This window comes from Girardinichthys multiradiatus, chromosome 15, assembly GCF_021462225.1.
Source record: "Girardinichthys multiradiatus isolate DD_20200921_A chromosome 15, DD_fGirMul_XY1, whole genome shotgun sequence".
In the NCBI taxonomy this organism is placed as follows: domain Eukaryota; kingdom Metazoa; phylum Chordata; class Actinopteri; order Cyprinodontiformes; family Goodeidae; genus Girardinichthys; species Girardinichthys multiradiatus.
The window spans coordinates 34,677,406-34,696,028 of record NC_061808.1 but is presented as its reverse complement, the minus strand read 5'-3'; the positions used below and the strand labels follow the sequence as shown (position 1 = coordinate 34,696,028).

Genomic DNA, 18,623 nt, shown 5'->3' with positions numbered 1-18,623 from the left:
TTTTTTAAAGACCTCTCTTGTTTTTATATAACCCTCAACTTTGTTCAAGTTTTCTTTATGATGGCTATTATCTAAGAAATGTTTCCAGGGGCTCAAAATTCAAATCAATATTTGAGGTTTTTTTTTTTGGTAGATATTTTGTTGCACTGTGTTAATAAATCCCAATCAGAAGTTAAAAAAAGGAAGTAAAAGATGTCTGAAAGCTTCATATTTACTGTAGTAATGGCAAGTGTCTCTGAGCCAATGTTAATATTTTTGTCTCTGAAATCCCAGGTTAGACGAAGAAACAACATTGTTGGTTGAGAAAATTTGTCCCTTACTTTTTATTCTCACTCACACACTTCTGAGGTTGTCACAACAAAACAGTGTTTGAACAGACTGACGAACAGCTACTTTGCAGATAGAGGCAGCACAAGCTTTAGTGATGTTAGGCAGGACTGAATGGACCAGGATATGCTTCATGCTAAAGCTAGCTACTAGCTTTATGTTCACACGGTGCCTGTGACAGAAAACGTCTTACATATTTTGCAAAGGTTTTCAAAGCATCTGAGGCAGATTTGAAAAGAAAATGAAACATGACCTAATGAGATGATCAGTCTCTACTAAGGAGAGGGGTGAAACTGTACCTTCCAATCACTGGAGATTTGCTACCATTCATGGTGTTTGTTCTTTCCCATGGTTTCCTGGGCATGTCTGCACAAGGACAAAAACACAAGAAATCATGTAAAGTCTTACTTACGGACATGATTTTCATAATACAGAGTCATTAAAAAAAACACATTTCAAACTGTTGCAAGAGGAGGATGCAGAAGAAACACTGAGAAATCTGTTGGTTACCCAAAAAGGACAGTTTTAGGCTTATTCTTTGACCATCTAGTTGGAAACGTTAACTGGCTTGTCCACAATGGAAAAATTCCATTTTTTTCTGATCAGTCAATGCACCATACTAAAAAATACCAGATTGTGCTGATAAAAACAATCTTCATTATGTAGGCCATTACTGAGTGAAGAGGATTTATTTTCGGTGTAAGTGAGGTGTTTATAACGAGGTCATAGAAAGCACAGAGGTGTAATAAGCTATTTAAATATAAAACAATTCTATCCAACATATCGATGCATCTGTTTAAAATCCATCAGAAGAAAGTAATAAGGTCAAACCTAACTTGGAATCTCTACACCCATCTTAGCTCAGCTGATGTCCTGAGTCACTGGCGTTCCTCTGACACTTACCTGGTGTGCTACAGGCTGACACTTTCGGGGTTGTGTTGATCTCACCCTCCTCCTGTTGGTTCAAAAGTCAAAGTTAAGTTACTTTAAAAAAGTTCATAAGTTTGGCATTTAAACAACAGACTCATTTGATGTTTCATTAAGACCCCTCATGAAGTTAAGAATCCAAACCCCAGGAGCCTAATGACGTTCTCCACCCAAGTTTGTGAAATTAAATAGACATAGTTTAAATAATAAAGCATAGACTGTTATTCAGAACAGGGTTGGGTTGTAAATGTCACATACAGACGATGGTTTGTGATAATTGTGACGGTCCTTTAAACATGTGCAGATTCCTCCTTAATATTACTTATCTTATATGTTATTATGTTGTGTTATTCTGTTACGAGGTAAACCTGAAGTATCAGTGTGCAGGATCCGTCAGGGTCCAGTGTCTCCTGCTGATGTATGTTTGGATGGGTTGTACTGGAATTCTAATTTCCCCTCGGAGATCAATAGCGTATCTTTGAATTTGAATTGAATTGAATTGATAAAAAACGCTGTGCGCAGGCTCACTTCACCTGATAACCGCTGCAGCCACGCCAGAGACCATGGCCTGTAATCTCGATTTATTTGATTTCAGCACCCTCATCCCTCCTTACCATTCCATAGCACTCAATCACATCACGCACCTACATGCACCTACATTTGTACAATTTATATACTGATTACACACACTGACCGTTAATTGTTGTATTGTTTTGGCTCAATAAAGAGCTTCATTTTGTTGCATCCATGTCTCCCCATGCTTTTATTATGGTTAAAAGAGCCGAGCCGCAACATAATCTATACCTAAAGTGTGCACTGAGAAAATGCGTTTAAACATCTGTAAAAGATGATATGTGAAGTATACTCCCTGAGGAAAAGGGAAACTTTAATAGTCATTGTTAAATTTGAAAACTTTTAACAGGTTATTGACATTGGTATGCTGCTCACATTCTTAGCATGCACAAAGACCATCACGAAGATGATGCACTGCATGACTGACAAGTCATTTTAGACAAGAATGAAAAGAATGTAGAGCTTGGCCTCACTGAGGAAATCACAGCTCACAGAAGAGCTTTTGTGTAACTCAAAAGTGATAAAGAAACTGACCTTTGGTAACCTTTTAAAAATTTAAGCAAATCAGAAACAAGTCAGAAACTCTTACTGATCTCTGGTCAGGTTCAGGTGAGGAGCCCTTCTCTGCGATACGTCTCCTGTAGGACATAAATCCCAGGAACATTGAGGAGAATGTTAATGATGAATAATAATGTTATAATACAGATAACTATTTAAATCAGTAGTTTTTTTTTTTTCCCATCTCAGTCTAATGGGTGTTGTCACAAATGTGTCACATTAAAATAGATCTGGTCACTTGTATGACAAGCTTCAAACAGACTCAACAATCTACCTCCTTGCCAGTAAGGCGCTCATCTCCTCCATAAGTCCTCCTCCTCCTGGCAAAGGCCCATTGCCTCTGGCCTCAGTTTTGGCCCCTGTAGCCCCTGACAGGACTGCTGCCAGAGCTGCCCCTGCATCATCATTCTGGGTAAAAAAAACCAGCTTATTAATGTTTAGGACAAGATGTGTTTTTTCCCCGTTTTGGTTGATTTCTGTGTTTTGTCATGTTGCACGTATAAGCAGCCATGGAGCATTTGGCAGGCATTGTCAGTGTTCTGAGTCTGAGATGAGCTGGGACAGATGGTGACTGTGTGTGTGAGATCATGCATGAACACTGTGTGAATACATAAATGAATCAGTGATCATGATTCAATCAGATTTAGCACAATGCTCCCTGGTGACAGGAGCTGCAGACCAGTGATGGTTCAGGTAACAGTGAGAACTACAGCCTTCAATGAGCCGCTCACCCTTGGCACTTTACGCAGCTTGGCTCCAGCGAGGGCGACAGCCAGGCCTGACACAGGGCGATCCTCTGTAGGAGAGAAGAGTCCGGCAGGAAGGGGTGGTGCTGGGGGAGGTGGTGGGGCTCCAGGAGGAGGGGGTGGACCTGGTGGAGGAGGTGGTGTCCCGACTGGAGTCAGTGTGGGAGGGAGAGGAGGAGGTGGTGGGGGAGGAGGGTGGCCACCTGGGGTGCTGGGGGTGGCGGCTGCAGAGTTCACAGTGGAGCCGGGTGGCAGAGGCGGAGGTGGGGGAGGGGTGGGGGTGGTCAACACTGGGGTCTGGGCCATGTCTGCTAGATGGAGGGAATGATGGATGGGGGAGGGGTCAGGACATGAAGAAAAGAAGAAAATGAGGTTGAAACTGTCAGATTGCTGCTACGACTTTAACAGAGGAACTGCAACTCCATCATTGGTTTCAATATATGATCTGCATTAGATTTCACAACTTTAAAAGACATTTTCATGGTTTTTTGGCACATGTATTACACAATCTAAACCACATGCTAAAAGCACATTGCTGCACGATTTGTTTGCCATGAAAACTTTTAAATGTCAATGGAGTGTGTTTTCTGACAATGGAGGACATACAGTCATTAAAAAAGTAGGTTCACCTTCATAATTATTTGGGTTTTAAAGAGCATGTTTAATCAGTTTTACTACTAACTAACTCCTAAAGAAACACAGAGAGCCCAAGGCAGGCGAGAATGTGGAAAGTTGTGAATAGTAAATTCTGCATAGAGCACCGATCCATGCACACCACAATGACAACCTAATAAGAAAGTGGTATTAGCAAAATCTCCATCTCAATTTGAGTCCATCAGAAGGAGGTTTACCATTCATACCCCTGGTAGATTAAAGTTTAATGTAATTTGTCTATCGATGCTTCTTTTGACTGGAATTAATTTTGATGTTTCAGAATGACCCAACTAGAGTCCTGACAAGAATCTGTGGAGAGAGTTAAAGATTAGGGTGATGGTAAGGAAGACTTCCAAACTTGAAGTTCATCAATAAAGAGAGAAATGGATCAAATATTAGTGAAAATCTTCAAAAACTGCTCAGGAATTCTAAGATGGTTTTGATTGCTGTAAAACCAGTTCAAGTTTTCCACAGGCTATTGAGAAGTTCAACCTAGCTTTTTAAAATATTAATAAAAATGGATATGTGTTTTGAATAAAGGAATACACATTTAACATTGTTTTACCATCTTTTGAGTGATGGCTGTCTAATTTCATGTCTTACCACAAGCTTCTTGGTTTTAAAACAATTTAAAATATAAATCAACCCCGGGGTATGTATATTTTGTGGGCTAAACTGTATATGACAATTTTATTCGTCCTAAAATGAGGTAAATACAATCTTAGGGAAACAACAGGATGTGACATCACACAGCTAAAAGCTTTTATTTCCCAAACACTAAGTCAAAATGCAGAGTGTGTAGAAATGGGTCAAAGGAGAACCCAGCAAGTTTTAGTCGGTTTAATTTGATCTACATAAGTTCGGAAAACATTCAGCAGAAAGAATCCTAACAGGAAATGGGTTGGGTAGGACGGGATGGGCCAGGTTTGACGTGGTGATATGATGCAAAGCTATGACATCAGCATCACACAAGCAAAGAAGTGTTACTGATGCAGATAAGTACATGTTGAGGAAGATAGGCGTCATTCACTTTATTGTATTTGAAGAAGTGAATGCCATTACACAGCCAACATGAGGACTATGTCAACAACAAGGCCATGGTACTGTTTTTATTATGGGACTATGGTCTGAGAAGAGCTGAGATAGCTTGCAGAGCCAACCTTTAGCAGAACTGATGCTCAATACAGTATTATTACTCAAACCACCATTACATTTTGTATACACAGCAGCCATATTGGATTTTAAGGTCCAAGTTGTAATTCAGACTTGCCCCCTTTTATCCCTGTAAGACATAAGGACCTAAGGATCATTTTTTTATGTATTTTATTAACATGACTGTACGTCCTCCATTATCACCCTCCAAGTATAAATGTATTGAAAAACCTGTGTTAAAAGCATGTGTTGTTTTTATTCCCCACAATCAACACAACATGAAAGCACATTTTAGAAATGGCATCATTTGTAATAACATCAAAGCAAACATTATCATGCAGTATTACTGTGGGTTTGGGCAACATGAAACAGTAGAACATGCCATGTTTCCTGTTGCTTCTATTGATTGATTGATTGACAAGCATCAGAACTTTATGTGCACTAACAGAAGTGAGACAAGCAGACAACACTTAGCAAAACATTTGACAAAATACACATCTTGATGCATTAACACACAATCACACATGTATACAATCATAGCAATGCATTATGACTAAACAATAATTACCTTTATACACAAAGATGTTACCAGTTAGATAATTTGTTCTTATCTTCATAATCAATAAATCTAGATGAAATGTGACTATTTCGAAATGTAATCAGTGCAAATCAAGCCAATCAGCACCAGCTGCCACTGGGAAAATGTCCTCTGGCATACGAGGCAACAGCCAGAAGATGGAGGTCAGTGGGCCAGTGTTGTGTTAACATGAATACTGGAATTCTGCTTTAAATGCCATTTTTATTTAAATATCTACTTAAGCCTGTTTATTTAATGAGTCCGTTTAAGACCAAATTTAGCAACCTGTCATTTTCACTATACAAGGTTCCTCACTAAAACATTGTAGTGCATCAGTTATATTTACAAACAGTCTGATTAGAACTCATCAGAGTGTCTGGATGCAGGGAGGGGGCGTACAGTTAGATTCACTGACTGCACACCGACACAGAAGAATCCAATCAGGGTCAATGAAATGTCAAATCACAGAAGCAGCCCAGTGGTGGGAGACTAATGAGAAATGAACCGATTATGGAAAAAACTAACAAGTAGCTGAGAAACTGTGATCTGCTATAACACATTAGGATGAGTCAGACATGCCAAGCTGAACAACACACATTTCATATTCACTGAACAAATAGCCTGGACTTCATGCACACAAGACACACACAGGTACATGAAATTAAGATGTGATAGAGCAACAGTGACTAGTGCACAGAGGAGACTGGACTATTTTACAGCATCAGTTTTTTGAGGGTCACAGTATTAAAAGGTCAACTAACTATAGCCAGAACAAATTTTCTGGATTTAAGGTAAAAATCCTTATAGGGTGCTTTACTAAAGTATTTAGAACACATTTTATTACATCTCAACAGCAACTCTAATGTACTTCTATTGTGCATTTTTGAGTTGGACCCACAAGAAGCAGGGCATAATTGTGAAGTAGAAGGAAAAACATGCATGGCTATCAATTTTTATTTTATTGTTTACATAAAAATCGGGAAAGTGTGGCATGCACTTATATTCAACCATCTACAATTCCAGCTGCAAGTCTTTTGGGTTATGTCTCACATACAAGTCCTTCTCAAAAAATGAGCATATTGTGATAAAGTTAATTATTTTCCATAATGTCATGATGAAAATTTAACATTCATATATTTTAGATTCATTGCACACTAACTGAAATATTTCAGGTCTTTTATTGTCTTAATACGGATGATTTTGGCATACAGCTCATGAAAACCCAAAATTCCTATCTCACAAAATTAGCATATCATTAACAGTGTTTTTAATACAAAAAACGTCAACCTTCAAATAATCATGTACAGTTATGCACTCAATACTTGGTCGGGAATCCTTTTGCAGAAATGACTGCTTCAATGCGGCGTGGCATGGAGGCAATCAGCCTGTGGCACTGCTGAGGTCTTATGGAGGCCCAGGATGCTTCGATAGCAGCCTTTAGCTCATCCAGAGTGTTGGGTCTTGAGTCTCTCAACGTTCTCTTCACAATATCCCACAGATTCTCGATGGGGTTCAGGTCAGGAGAGTTGGCAGGCCAATTGAGCACAGTGATACCATGGTCAGTAAACCATTTACCAGTGGTTTTGGCACTGTGAGCAGGTGCCAGGTCGTGCTGAAAAATGAAATCTTCATCTCCATAAAGCTTTTCAGCAGATGGAAGCATGAAGTGCTCCAAAATCTCCTGATAGCTAGCTGCATTGACCCTGCCCTTGATAAAACACAGTGGACCAACACCAGCAGCTGACACGGCACCCCAGACCATCACTGACTGTGGGTACTTGACACTGGACTTCTGGCATTTTGGCATTTCCTTCTCCCCAGTCTTCCTCCAGACTCTGGTACCTTGATTTCCGAATGACATGCAGAATTTGCTTTCATTCGAAAAAAGTACTTTGGACCACTGAGCAACAGTCCAGTGCTGCTTCTCTGTAGCCCAGGTCTGGGGAATGCGGCACCTGTAGCCCATTTTCTGCACACGCCTGTGCACGGTGGCTCTGGATGTTTCTACTCCAGACTCAGTCCACTGCTTCCGCAGGTCCCCCAAGGTCTGGAATCGGCCCTTCTCCACAATCTTCCTCAGGGTCCGGTCACCTCTTCTCATTGTGCAGCGTTTTCTGCCACACTTTTTCCTTCCCACAGACTTCCCACTGAGGTGCCTTGATACAGCACTCTGGGAACAGCCTATTCGTTCAGAAATGTCTTTCTGTGTCTTACCCTCTTGCTTGAGGGTGTCAATAGTGGCCTTCTGGACAGCAGTCAGGTCGGCAGTCTTACCCATGATTGGGGTTTTGAGTGATGAACCAGGCTGGGAGTTTTAAAGGCCTCAGGAATCTTTTGCAGGTGTTTAGAGTTAACTCGTTGATTCAGATGATTATGTTCATAGCTCGTTTAGAGACCCTTTTAATAATATGCTAATTTTGTGAGATAGGAATTTTGGGTTTTCATGAGCTGTATGCCAAAATCATCTGTATTAAGACAATAAAAGACCTGAAATATTTCAGTTAGTGTGCAATGAATCTAAAATATATGAATGTTAAATTTTCATCATGACATTATGGAAAATAATGAACTTTATCACAATATGCTAATTTTTTGAGAAGGACCTGTACATGTGATGTGCAGGTCTCACATGCACGTCCATTCTTCTCTGTACAAAGGCCCAAGCTCAATCCAGTTGGACAAAGAGCTTCTGTGAGCATCCGTTTTTAAGTTTCACCACATATTCTCAATTGCATTTATGTCTGGACTTTTGACTGGGATATTCTAACCATTGATCTAAACCATTCTATTAAAGTTCTGGCTGTACGTTTAGGGTTTTTGGTTGGCCGGAAGGTGAATTTCCACCTCAGTATCAAATCTTTTGTAGCTTTTAACAGGTTTTACTCCATGATTGCCCTTTAGCTACATTAATCTTCTTCTTAATCAACTCTGACAACCTTCCCTGCCCCTGTCAAAGAGCAGTCCAACCACATTATTACTGTCAACACAATGGTTTATTGTGGGAATTTCCTGTGTCCTCTACATGAAAAAAGAAGTCCTTTACCAGTAGCAAAATGCTACTCTTACCACTCTTCTTTAACGGATAGATTTTTGTTAATCACTGAAGTGCACGACTAACACTAACCGTATTACGGTGGACCTCTTGGCTGCTTCTATGATTAACACTCTGCTTGCCCAGTCTGTCAGTTTAGGTGGACTGCCTTGTCTTTGTGAGTTTGCAATGTGCCATAGTGCATCACGAGATGTTCAAAGCTTTGGATACTGTTTTATGATCTAACTCTGCATTAAACCGACCTGTCTGCTGTGATCCTTTGTATTTAAGACGCTGTTTGTTCACTTTACATCCTCTAAACTCTTCACAGAACGCTGGATCTATACTGAGAGTTAATTAAACACTGTGGACATTTTTTATTTATTAGATGTCTTTTCAAGGCAATCGGTTCCACTGGGTTTTATTTATTGGTCTCAGAATGAAAGAAGCTGAATACAAATGCATGCCACACATTTTTGGATTTTTTAATTCAAAAAAGAATTTAAAAACTTGTATGATTTTTTTTTTACCTTACAATTGTGAGCTACTTTGTGTTGGTATATCAAATACATTGCCAATAAACAAACTTTAAAGTTTGTGGCTGTATGAGGAGTATAAATACTTAAGCAAGGCACTACAGGCATGGCTCCTTTGTTTATTTAAAAAGTAACAAATGAGGCAGTGTTCACCATCTCCCTGTTAGTCTGTCAGCCACAAGCAGCGAGAGACAAAAGGGAAGAAGAGAAGAGGAGAGAGAGCAGAAACCAGATTGGAAGCCTTACCCTGGGGCTGGGGCTGACAGGAGGAGCCCCCCTGAGCTGGGAGGGGCCCTGGGCCTGCGGCCATGTCCGATTCCAGTGACCCCGACAGGCCCAGACCCACAGGGAGGGAGAGGTGCTCAGCAGAGACAGAGATGGCAGCAGCTGCAGCAGCAGGGGGCGCTGTGGAGGAAGAGGGCACACCAGGAGCCTGGAATGAGGAGGGGGGAGACGAGACGGACGAAGAAGATGCAAGGAGGCCAATGGGTAAGTGAAGAGGAGGAGGGGTGGGTGGCGGAGGCGGAGTGGGGCATGTGATTCCGAGTGGGGTGTGGATGTGTGGGATGGTGACAGGTGAAGGTGCGGGGAACATGGGTGGGCCGTTGGGTGATGGTGATGGGGGCTTCTGGCTGAGGGGGGACTGTGCTGCTACAGGGATGAGAGGGCGTGGGCCTGTGGCCTTCCCTGGTGGACTGCTGATCATGACAGGGGGTGAGGGCGGTAATGGAGTAAAGTTACACGCTGACCACACCACAGACTTGGCTGGAGTGGGAGGGGTAGGGGCAGGGGCTGGAGCTGGGGCTTGTGGAAAGGCGGGCTGTCGCCTCGGAACTGTGGCGTAGTGAGGCAAGACCGGGTGGAAGGCAGAACCGAGCGAGGTGGCAAATCGGGAGGCCGACTGTCTGAGTGGTGGGGTTGGGGGTGCAGTGGAAGAGGGTGAGGATGTGTTGGGAGCTGTGAATGTGGGTGTGGATGGAGATACAGGTGTGGAGGAGGTCCTGCCGTACTCTTGAGGTGTGGGAGTGTAGAGTGTGCTTTCAAAGGCTGAATACCAACCAGGCCAATCGGGCAAAATGAACATCAGGGACAAGACGAGACAGATGGGATAGGAGGAAGGAAGGAAGCAGCCGTTGTGCACACAGGAGGGAAAAAACAGCAGGTCAGGAGAAAGAGAAGGAAGAAAGGGAGGAAAAAAAGAGAAGGGGGAAATGAAGCAGGAAACCAGAAAAGAGCTACATTGATTTGTGATCTAAAGTTTCTTCCGCCTTCTGTGTACTGTCTTAAAGCTGAGATGATGCTACTAAACTTTGTTAGTGAACAGGTATTAGTACTGAGGACAGAGACTGAGACAACCTTCAGAGTCCTTTTTAAAAGGTGACAGAACAAAAGGACAAACAGGGACAAATCAGCTAGAGTTATTGACATCTGACATAGGCAAGGAATCAAATCTAATGACATTGTAACCGTCCTAAAGCCCATCTAACAAGAGGACAACCCAACAGGAAACACAGATTGTCGCAACAAATCTCTGAAAAGTCGATCATACAAACCTCTCCTGCAGGAGAATGCATCATTCATCTAAATACGTTCTTTGTTTCCTACTGAGATCCTCCTACTGAGGTTTATTATGATAAACCTTTGCATTTTGGGTGAAAGGAAAAGGACCTTCATATAAAGATAGACAAATGCAAATAGCAGTTTTTCTCACAACTTGTACAGTGCTGTTCAGAACATTACAAACACTAATAATCATCAGAAATTTTATTAATTTAGCATATAGCATCATGTAATTATGATCAGATCGTAACCTTCTGAATTGCAATCATATCCCCAAGTGCCTAAAGGCTCTCACTGCTACCTGACATGTAGTTGGTTGGCATGGAACCCACTTTTAAGCAAACAGGACAAGCATACAAATACAGGTCCTTCTCAAAATATTAGCATATTGTGATAAAGTTTATTATTTTCCATAATGTCATGATGAAAATTTAACATTCATATATTTTAGATTCATTGCACACTAACTGAAATATTTCAGGTCTTTTATTGTCTTAATACGGATGATTTTGGCATACAGCTCATGAAAACCCAAAATTCCTATCTCACAAAATTAGCATATTTCATCCGACCAATAAAATAAAAGTGTTTTTAATACAAAAAACATCAACCTTCAAATAATCATGTACAGTTATGCACTCAATACTTGGTCGGGAATCCTTTGGCAGAAATGACTGCTTCAATGCGGCGTGGCATGGAGGCAATCAGCCTGTGGCACTGCTGAGGTCTTATGGAGGCCCAGGATGCTTCGATAGCGGCCTTTAGCTCATCCAGAGTGTTGGGTCTTGAGTCTCTCAACGTTCTCTTCACAATATCCCACAGATTCTCTATGGGGTTCAGGTCAGGAGAGTTGGCAGGCCAATTGAGCACAGTGATACCATGGTCAGTAAACCATTTACCAGTGGTTTTGGCACTGTGAGCAGGTGCCAGGTCGTGCTGAAAAATGAAATCTTCATCTCCATAAAGCTTTTCAGCAGATAGAAGCATTAAGTGCTCCAAAATCTCCTGATAGCTAGCTGCATTGACCCTGCCCTTGATAAAACACAGTGGACCAACACCAGCAGCTGACACGGTACCCCAGACCATCGCTGACTGTGGGTACTTGACACTGGACTTCTGGCATTTTGGCATTTCCTTCTCCCCAGTCTTCCTCCAGACTCTGACACCTTGATTTCTGAATGACATGCAGAATTTGCTTTCATCCGAAAAAAGTACTTTGGACCACTGAGCAACAGTCCAGTGCTGCTTCTCTGTAGCCCAGGTCAGGCGCTTCTGCTGCTGTTTCTGGTTCAAAAGTGGCTTGACCTGGGGAATGCGGCACCTGTAGCCCATTTCCTGCACACGCCTGTGCACGGTGGCTCTGGATGTTTCTACTCCAGACTCAGTCCACTGCTTCCGCAGGTCCCCCAAGGTCTGGAATCGGCCCTTCTCCACAATCTTCCTCAGGGTCCGGTCACCTCTTCTCGTTGTGCAGCGTTTTCTGCCACACTTTTTCCTTCCCACAGACTTCCCACTGAGGTGCCTTGATACAACACTCTGGGAACAGCCTATTCGTTCAGAAATTTCTTTCTGTGTCTTACCCTCTTGCTTGAGGGTGTCAATAGTGGCCTTCTGGACAGCAGTCAGGTCGGCAGTCTTACCCATGATTGGGGTTTTGAGTGATGAACCAGGCTGGGAGTTTTAAAGGCCTCAGGAATCTTTTGTAGGTGTTTAGAGTTAACTCGTTGATTCAGATGATTAGGTTCATAGCTCGTTTAGAGACCCTTTTAATGATATGCTAATTTTGTGAGATAGGAATTTTGGGTTTTCATGAGCTGTATGACAAAATCATCCGTATTAAGACCTGAAATATTTCAGTTAGTGTGCAATGAATCTAAAATATATGAATGTTAAATTTTCATCATGACATTATGGAAAATAATGAACTTTATCACAATATGCTAATTCTTTTAGAAGGACCTGTACATCAGAATTGGCCTAAAGTCAGAGCTATCCCAGAAGCCTAATGTTAGCCTGCTATATTTATTTAAAAATGTCACTGTTGATTTGAAGTAAAGATGAAAGATTTGGAGGTTGCCCTTCAATATTTCCTCCACTGGTAGCAAAACAGTCCCTGAGCATAATGCTGCCACCACCATGCTTGCCCGTTGGTGCAATGTTCTAAGATTTGCAAACCTCACCTCTAATAATCCAAACACACCTCTGGCCATTTTGGTCAAACAGGTTCATTTTTCAGAATGCAAATTTTAGTTCAGCTTGAATCTGTCCATTTTAAAGGAGGGCCTTCTTTCCTGGTCTGCACCCTCTCAGTCCACAGTGATCCAGAACATGCTTACTAGGGCTGCACGATATGAGTAAAACATGTCATTTCCTGTAATGTACGGTCATATTTAGTAGATTAGAACATGTGTTCCAGTTGTTTGTCATATCAAAAGTATCTTTTGAAAATAACCGTTAAGTGAGTATTAAACATAATTTTCATTAAGCCCATATTTCAGCATGAAACATGTTTTTTTATTTGTCTGATATAATGTTCTAATTTGAAATGTTTTCATTAGCTGTAAGCGGTAAATCATCATAATTAACGGAAATAAATGCTTGAAAACATCAGTGTGTATGTAAATAAAAAATGTACTTGTTATTAACGGGTCTGTAGATGAACATCACGACAATATTATAATTTACAATAAACAAGTCCTTCACTAACAGTGTTGATAACAATCTGCTCCGGCTTCACTGCAAACATGAGTGAAACCAACAGATATAAAATAGCTCTACCAACTAAGATAAGAAAAGTGCTGGAATTAAAGAGGTTTATTGTATAATCATTCGACCCTAAAAATAAAGGTTGAGATGCATCAGAAAAAGCCAAAAGTTCACATGAAATTCACGTCAATGATGCCTGTATGTAAAGATCCGACAGACACTGTAGCTGATTAATTTGACAGTTGGAAGTTTAAAACCATTGTTAGTGTAGGAGTCATTTAATACTTCACAGTAGAAAGGAATAACCTGTAGTCCTGTTCATTATTGTAGTAAAAGTAACAAGTCCCAAAAGTTTTGCTAAGGTATATTATGTAAATTCAAGACAAAATCTTTTGCTTTGTTTTTAATTGTCTCATCTTGAGCTTTAACCCTACTGGATATAGCATCAGTGCTGTGTCTAGCTATCAGAGTTGGGAGTTATTCATTAAATCTGTGGTTATGGTTAATTAGGTCACCAGTTTAATGGCAATTATCAAAACCCTTTATTATTAGGAGTTTTCCCCAATTTCATGAAGCTGAAATAATCTGTTGTACACATTCTGATGGTATGTTAGACTATTTAGAGGAAAAGGAAGTGCTTATTTTCCCACTTAACTTTATTTTATTGTTAATTCTACCTGAACCAGTCTCTGTTTGAGGTAATTACCTTGATTGCAATGTGCTCTTGCAGCACTTACCAGACTCAGTGCTGCCATATGTGTTGTGTGTAATGTAAAGTTGTTAATCCTCAGATCACCGTCTGCTCCGGCTCCCTTTACCAATGCTGGAATTCTGTGTAGAACTAAGTCTTGTGATCGGATTTAGGTTTCTGTTTAGGTTCAATCTGGTGCTGCATGCTCATTAATGCTTTAAAGTAAAACAGTCCTACTGACTTTACTAATATCCAGTGGTTGATAATTGCTTTAGTTAATTACATGTTCATATTAAATCTGATTGTGTCTAATTAAGTCTCTCTTTCTGATAAGCAAACAAACAACTGGTCTGACCCTAGCCAGACACACTTTGTGTAATACAAATGAATGCATAGTTAGACATTGCTCTCACTACTGGGTCAGATTGTCACAGAGAAGGAAGAGGGATGAAGCCAACATCACAAGACAGATAAACTGATGGACTCCTGCATGGATCCTTTATAATCTTCTTTATGCTTCTTGTTGTTGGAACTACAACTTACCCTGTCCATCTAAAGCTAAAGTTCATTATGACTAAGCAACACACACACAACTGATTTTCCTCTTTTTCATTAACCTACAATATCAGTCAGCAATAATCACTCTGCTCATGCTAGATATGTCCACACAAGTATACAAAGCTCTCATGCCCACACGAGAGAACCAACAAGTTATACTCTGGCCAAGGTTCTCTGTGCCAAACCAGCTGGTCCTGTGGTCCAGTCTGACCTCAGCAACATAAAACAGAAATAAAACCATTTACATTTTTAGAATTAGAAATGGTGATTTATATTACTATGCAATACAAGTGTTTGTGTCTGTATTTTATCTAACTATCATTATTATCTCCAGCAACACTAAACTAAAGCCAGTCTAAATGCACACATTGCAATTCGCTCAGTGCAAGAGCCTTTGAGAAAACTGAGTCATGACAGTTTTTTTTCCAAATAAAATGAATAACAATGAAGATTTTTAAAAGCTCCAAAAAACTTAACTAAAAAAGGCTTAAAGGCTTTTAAACTGAATAATGTTCAATAAGATGGTGAGTGTTGCCTCAGGTGTGTGACTGACTGCAGTGCTGAGCAATGACTGCTAACAGTGTAAAACACACCAACACAAAGATATTCTGCAAGAGATCAAACCTCTATGAAACATTAAATGTCAAATCCCATCATACTGTCTCATGCTCTAACAGAAAATGTCTGTTTGCATTTGCCCTGTCATGTGATGTGTATGTTATTCTGTATGACACGTGAGGAACACCCTCCACCCCCCACAGATTTTACATGCATGTGTGCACATACCAACACATGCCTCCTTCAGGGTCTCAGCAGCACTGCTTCCTGATGATGTATTTTTAGTCTCTAAATAACTCCACTGAACTGTTTGTGTAGAGTGTGTGTGTATGTGTACATATGCTAACAAGATGAGCGTGGCACTGAAGCGTTTCATTCAAAGCAGCCTTCCCTACTGACCCAGTCCTTGGAATATAGCTAATTTTCCCCTGATCCAATAATCACACATTTCTCCATCCCATCTCCAGTTATTGCAACTAAATCATGACCCTACCTGCATCACAATCTTCTAACCTAGGCTAAGCTCATTTAAACTCCAAGCAGCCAGAAATCACACTGACCAGTGACTTAAAGCTAGAGGGGCTGGTTTTAAAAATACCAATAAAGTCTTGGAATGCTAAATTTTATCCACTGACATACTGAACATTTTTATTTGATTTTGATTTAAAAATGATTCAATACTTTAGAAGAGAACATAGGTACCCTGTTAAATATTTTAACCTGGGTCAATTAAATGTATGACTCACAGGCAACCATCTGTATTGATGAGCAAACTGAATAATCCCAAAGTACAGGGGTTGGACAATGAAACTGAAACACCTATCATTTTAGTGTGGGAGGTTTCATGGCTAAATTGGACCAGCCTGGTAGCCAGTCTTCATTGATTGCACATTGCACCAGTAAGAGAAGAGTGTGAAGGTTCAATTAGCAGGGTAAGAGCACAGTTTTGCTCAAAATATTGAAATGCACACAACATTATGGGTGACATACCAGAGTTCAAAAGAGGACAAATTGTTGGTGCACGTCTTGCTGGCGCATCTGTGACCAAGACAGCAAGTCTTTGTGATGTATCAAGAGCCACGGTATCCATGGTAATGTCAGCATACCACCAAGAAGGACGAACCACATCCAACAGGATTAACTGTGGACGCAAGAGGAAGCTGTCTGAAAGGGATGTTCTGGTGCTAACCCGGATTGTATCCAAAAAACATAAAACCACAGCTGCCCAAATCACGGCAGAATTAAATGTGCACCTCAACTCTCCTGTTTCCACCAGAACTGTCCGTCGGGAGCTCCACAGGGTCAATATACACGGCCGGGCTGCTATAGCCAAACCTTTGGTCACTTATGCCAATGCCAAACGTCGGTTTCAATGGTGTAAGGAGCGCAAATCTTGGGGTGTGGACAATGTGAAACATGTATTGTTCTCTGATGAGTCCACCTTTACTGTTTTCCCCACGTCTGAGAGAGTTACGGTGTGGAGAAGCCCCAAAGAAGCGTACCACCCAGACTGTTGCATGCCCAGAGTGAAGCATGGGGGTGGATCAGTGATGGTTTGGGCTGCCATATCATGGCATTCCCTTGGCCCAATACTTGTGCTAGATGGGCGCCACTGCCAAGGACTACCGAACCATTCTTGAGGACCATGTGCATCCAAAGGTTCAAACATTGTATCCTGAAGGCGGTGCCGTGTATCAGGATGACAATGCACCAATACACACAGCAAGACTGGTGAAAGATTGGTTTGATGAACATGAAAGTGAAGTTGAACATCTCCCATGGCCTGCACAGTCACCAGATCTAAATATTATTGAGCCACTTTGGGGTGTTTTGGAGGAGCGAGTCAGGAAACGTTTTCCTCCACCAGTATCATGTAGTGACCTGGCCACTATCCTGCAAGAAGAATGGTTTAAAATCCCTCTGACCACTGTGCAGGACTTGTATATGTCATTCCCAAGACGAATTGATGCTGTATTGGCCACAAAAGGAGGCCCTACACCATACTAATAAATTATTGTGGTCTAAAACCAGGTGTTTCAGTTTCATTGTCCAACCCCCGTAGTTGCGGTGTTTAATTTGGCATAGTTCTTAAAAAGTGATTTAGCAGGTGGCCCAACCTGTGGTACTGGTAGTGAAGTAGGTGGAAAACCTAATTTTGCCCCATAACATTTGATTTGTAGAAGATGTGGTTAAAACGAGAGCTTCTGTTTAAGATCAGGTTTGCATTTAAACCAGAATATGAACATGGGAGAAAAATGACACATTGGCAGATTATGTTTCACTTTATATTTAAGTGATCCTTTGTGGTTAAATACACCTAAACTAAACCCATAATAATAATAATAAATATTTCTATTCAAATTTTTAAAATCATGGATTTCTTGCTATTTGGTATTGATAAAATGCAAAGAACTGAGCAGCTACAAAACATGTTTTGCATCATATAAAACTACTTCTTATATAATTATCACTAATGGGTCCCTTATCACAATAAGCGGATCCTGATAAACAGGAGATAAACAAGTTGACTAACAGTTCTCGGTAGTGAATTATTTGTTAGTAAGAAGATGTTATCAATAATCAAATTGTATTCCTGTTATTTATGTCAGCCTTCGCACTCCCTCCTGAGTGGACACATATTTATGTGTGTGCAGACAACACTCACCGGCGTTGGAGATGCGTCTCCCTCTCTCCCAGTCCTGCTGGTCTCTGTCCAATTGCTCCTGCTGCTCCTTCTCCTGCCGCTCTCTCTCTGCCTTTTCTCTCTCCATCATCTCACGCTCCGTGCGCTCCTGCTGCTCTCTCTCCATTTGCTCCCTCTCCGCCTGCGCCTCCCGCTCCAGGCGCTCACGTTCCTGACGCTCCAGTGTCTCCCGCTCCAGGTGCTCGCGTTCCTGGCGCTCCTTTTCCTGACGCTCACGTTCCTGTCGCTCCCGTTCAATCTCCTTCTGTCTCTGCAGCTCTTGGAGCTGCCTGGAGGAACAGAGAACAGCAGAGAATGACATGAGAAGCAGAAGGGATACAAAACTTAAACATGTGTTTTTACTAAATATAAACAGGTGAAACTGTAGAGAAACGTAATTAGTGTTTTCATTATATAATAATTTCTCTAAGGTAGATCAGTGACGCAACATGGAACTATAACAGCCAGCTTTCATCTGCAAGTGAAGCAGCAAAAAGATCTTTTGCATGTGAAAGGCCAACGTGATGAACAGTGATACGTTCTCCTGCAGGTCTTCCCTGGATGCTGGTGGTGCTGAACTAAGTTTGGTCAGTAGGTGTCAGCAGAGGGCAGCAGGAGAAGAACCAGAGAAACTGCAGTAAACAGAAACGTACCAGAGGAGGGATATTATGAGTATGATCACATTTATATTTGTGCAAGTAGAGATGAAATAAGGGAAAATAGACACAGAAGATTGAGGAAAACAGCAGAAAATGTGACAAAGCTGAAAGCTCCCTTTACAGCTTC

General features: G+C 41.2%; 1 protein-coding gene across 14 annotated transcripts in view; it reads right to left on the bottom strand.

The window, feature by feature from the left end:
• enah (ENAH actin regulator) overlaps positions 1-18,623 on the bottom strand; it is a 158,408-nt gene that overhangs the window by 5,294 nt on the left and 134,491 nt on the right. For 9 of the 14 annotated variants that reach the window (XM_047387909.1, XM_047387912.1, XM_047387913.1 and 6 more), the window contains 7 exons: positions 17,820-18,127; positions 9,328-10,128; positions 3,117-3,442; positions 2,660-2,793; positions 2,417-2,465; positions 1,231-1,282; positions 627-693 (listed from right to left, as the gene is read on the bottom strand). In XM_047387909.1, coding sequence (XP_047243865.1) covers positions 627-693; positions 1,231-1,282; positions 2,417-2,465; positions 2,660-2,793; positions 3,117-3,442; positions 9,328-10,128; positions 17,820-18,127 — 1,737 coding nt within the window. The remainder of the gene's footprint in view (positions 1-626; positions 694-1,230; positions 1,283-2,416; positions 2,466-2,659; positions 2,794-3,116; positions 3,443-9,327; positions 10,129-17,819; positions 18,128-18,623) is intronic. The other 5 variants (XM_047387920.1, XM_047387921.1, XM_047387908.1 and 2 more) reach the window with 4 other exon arrangements.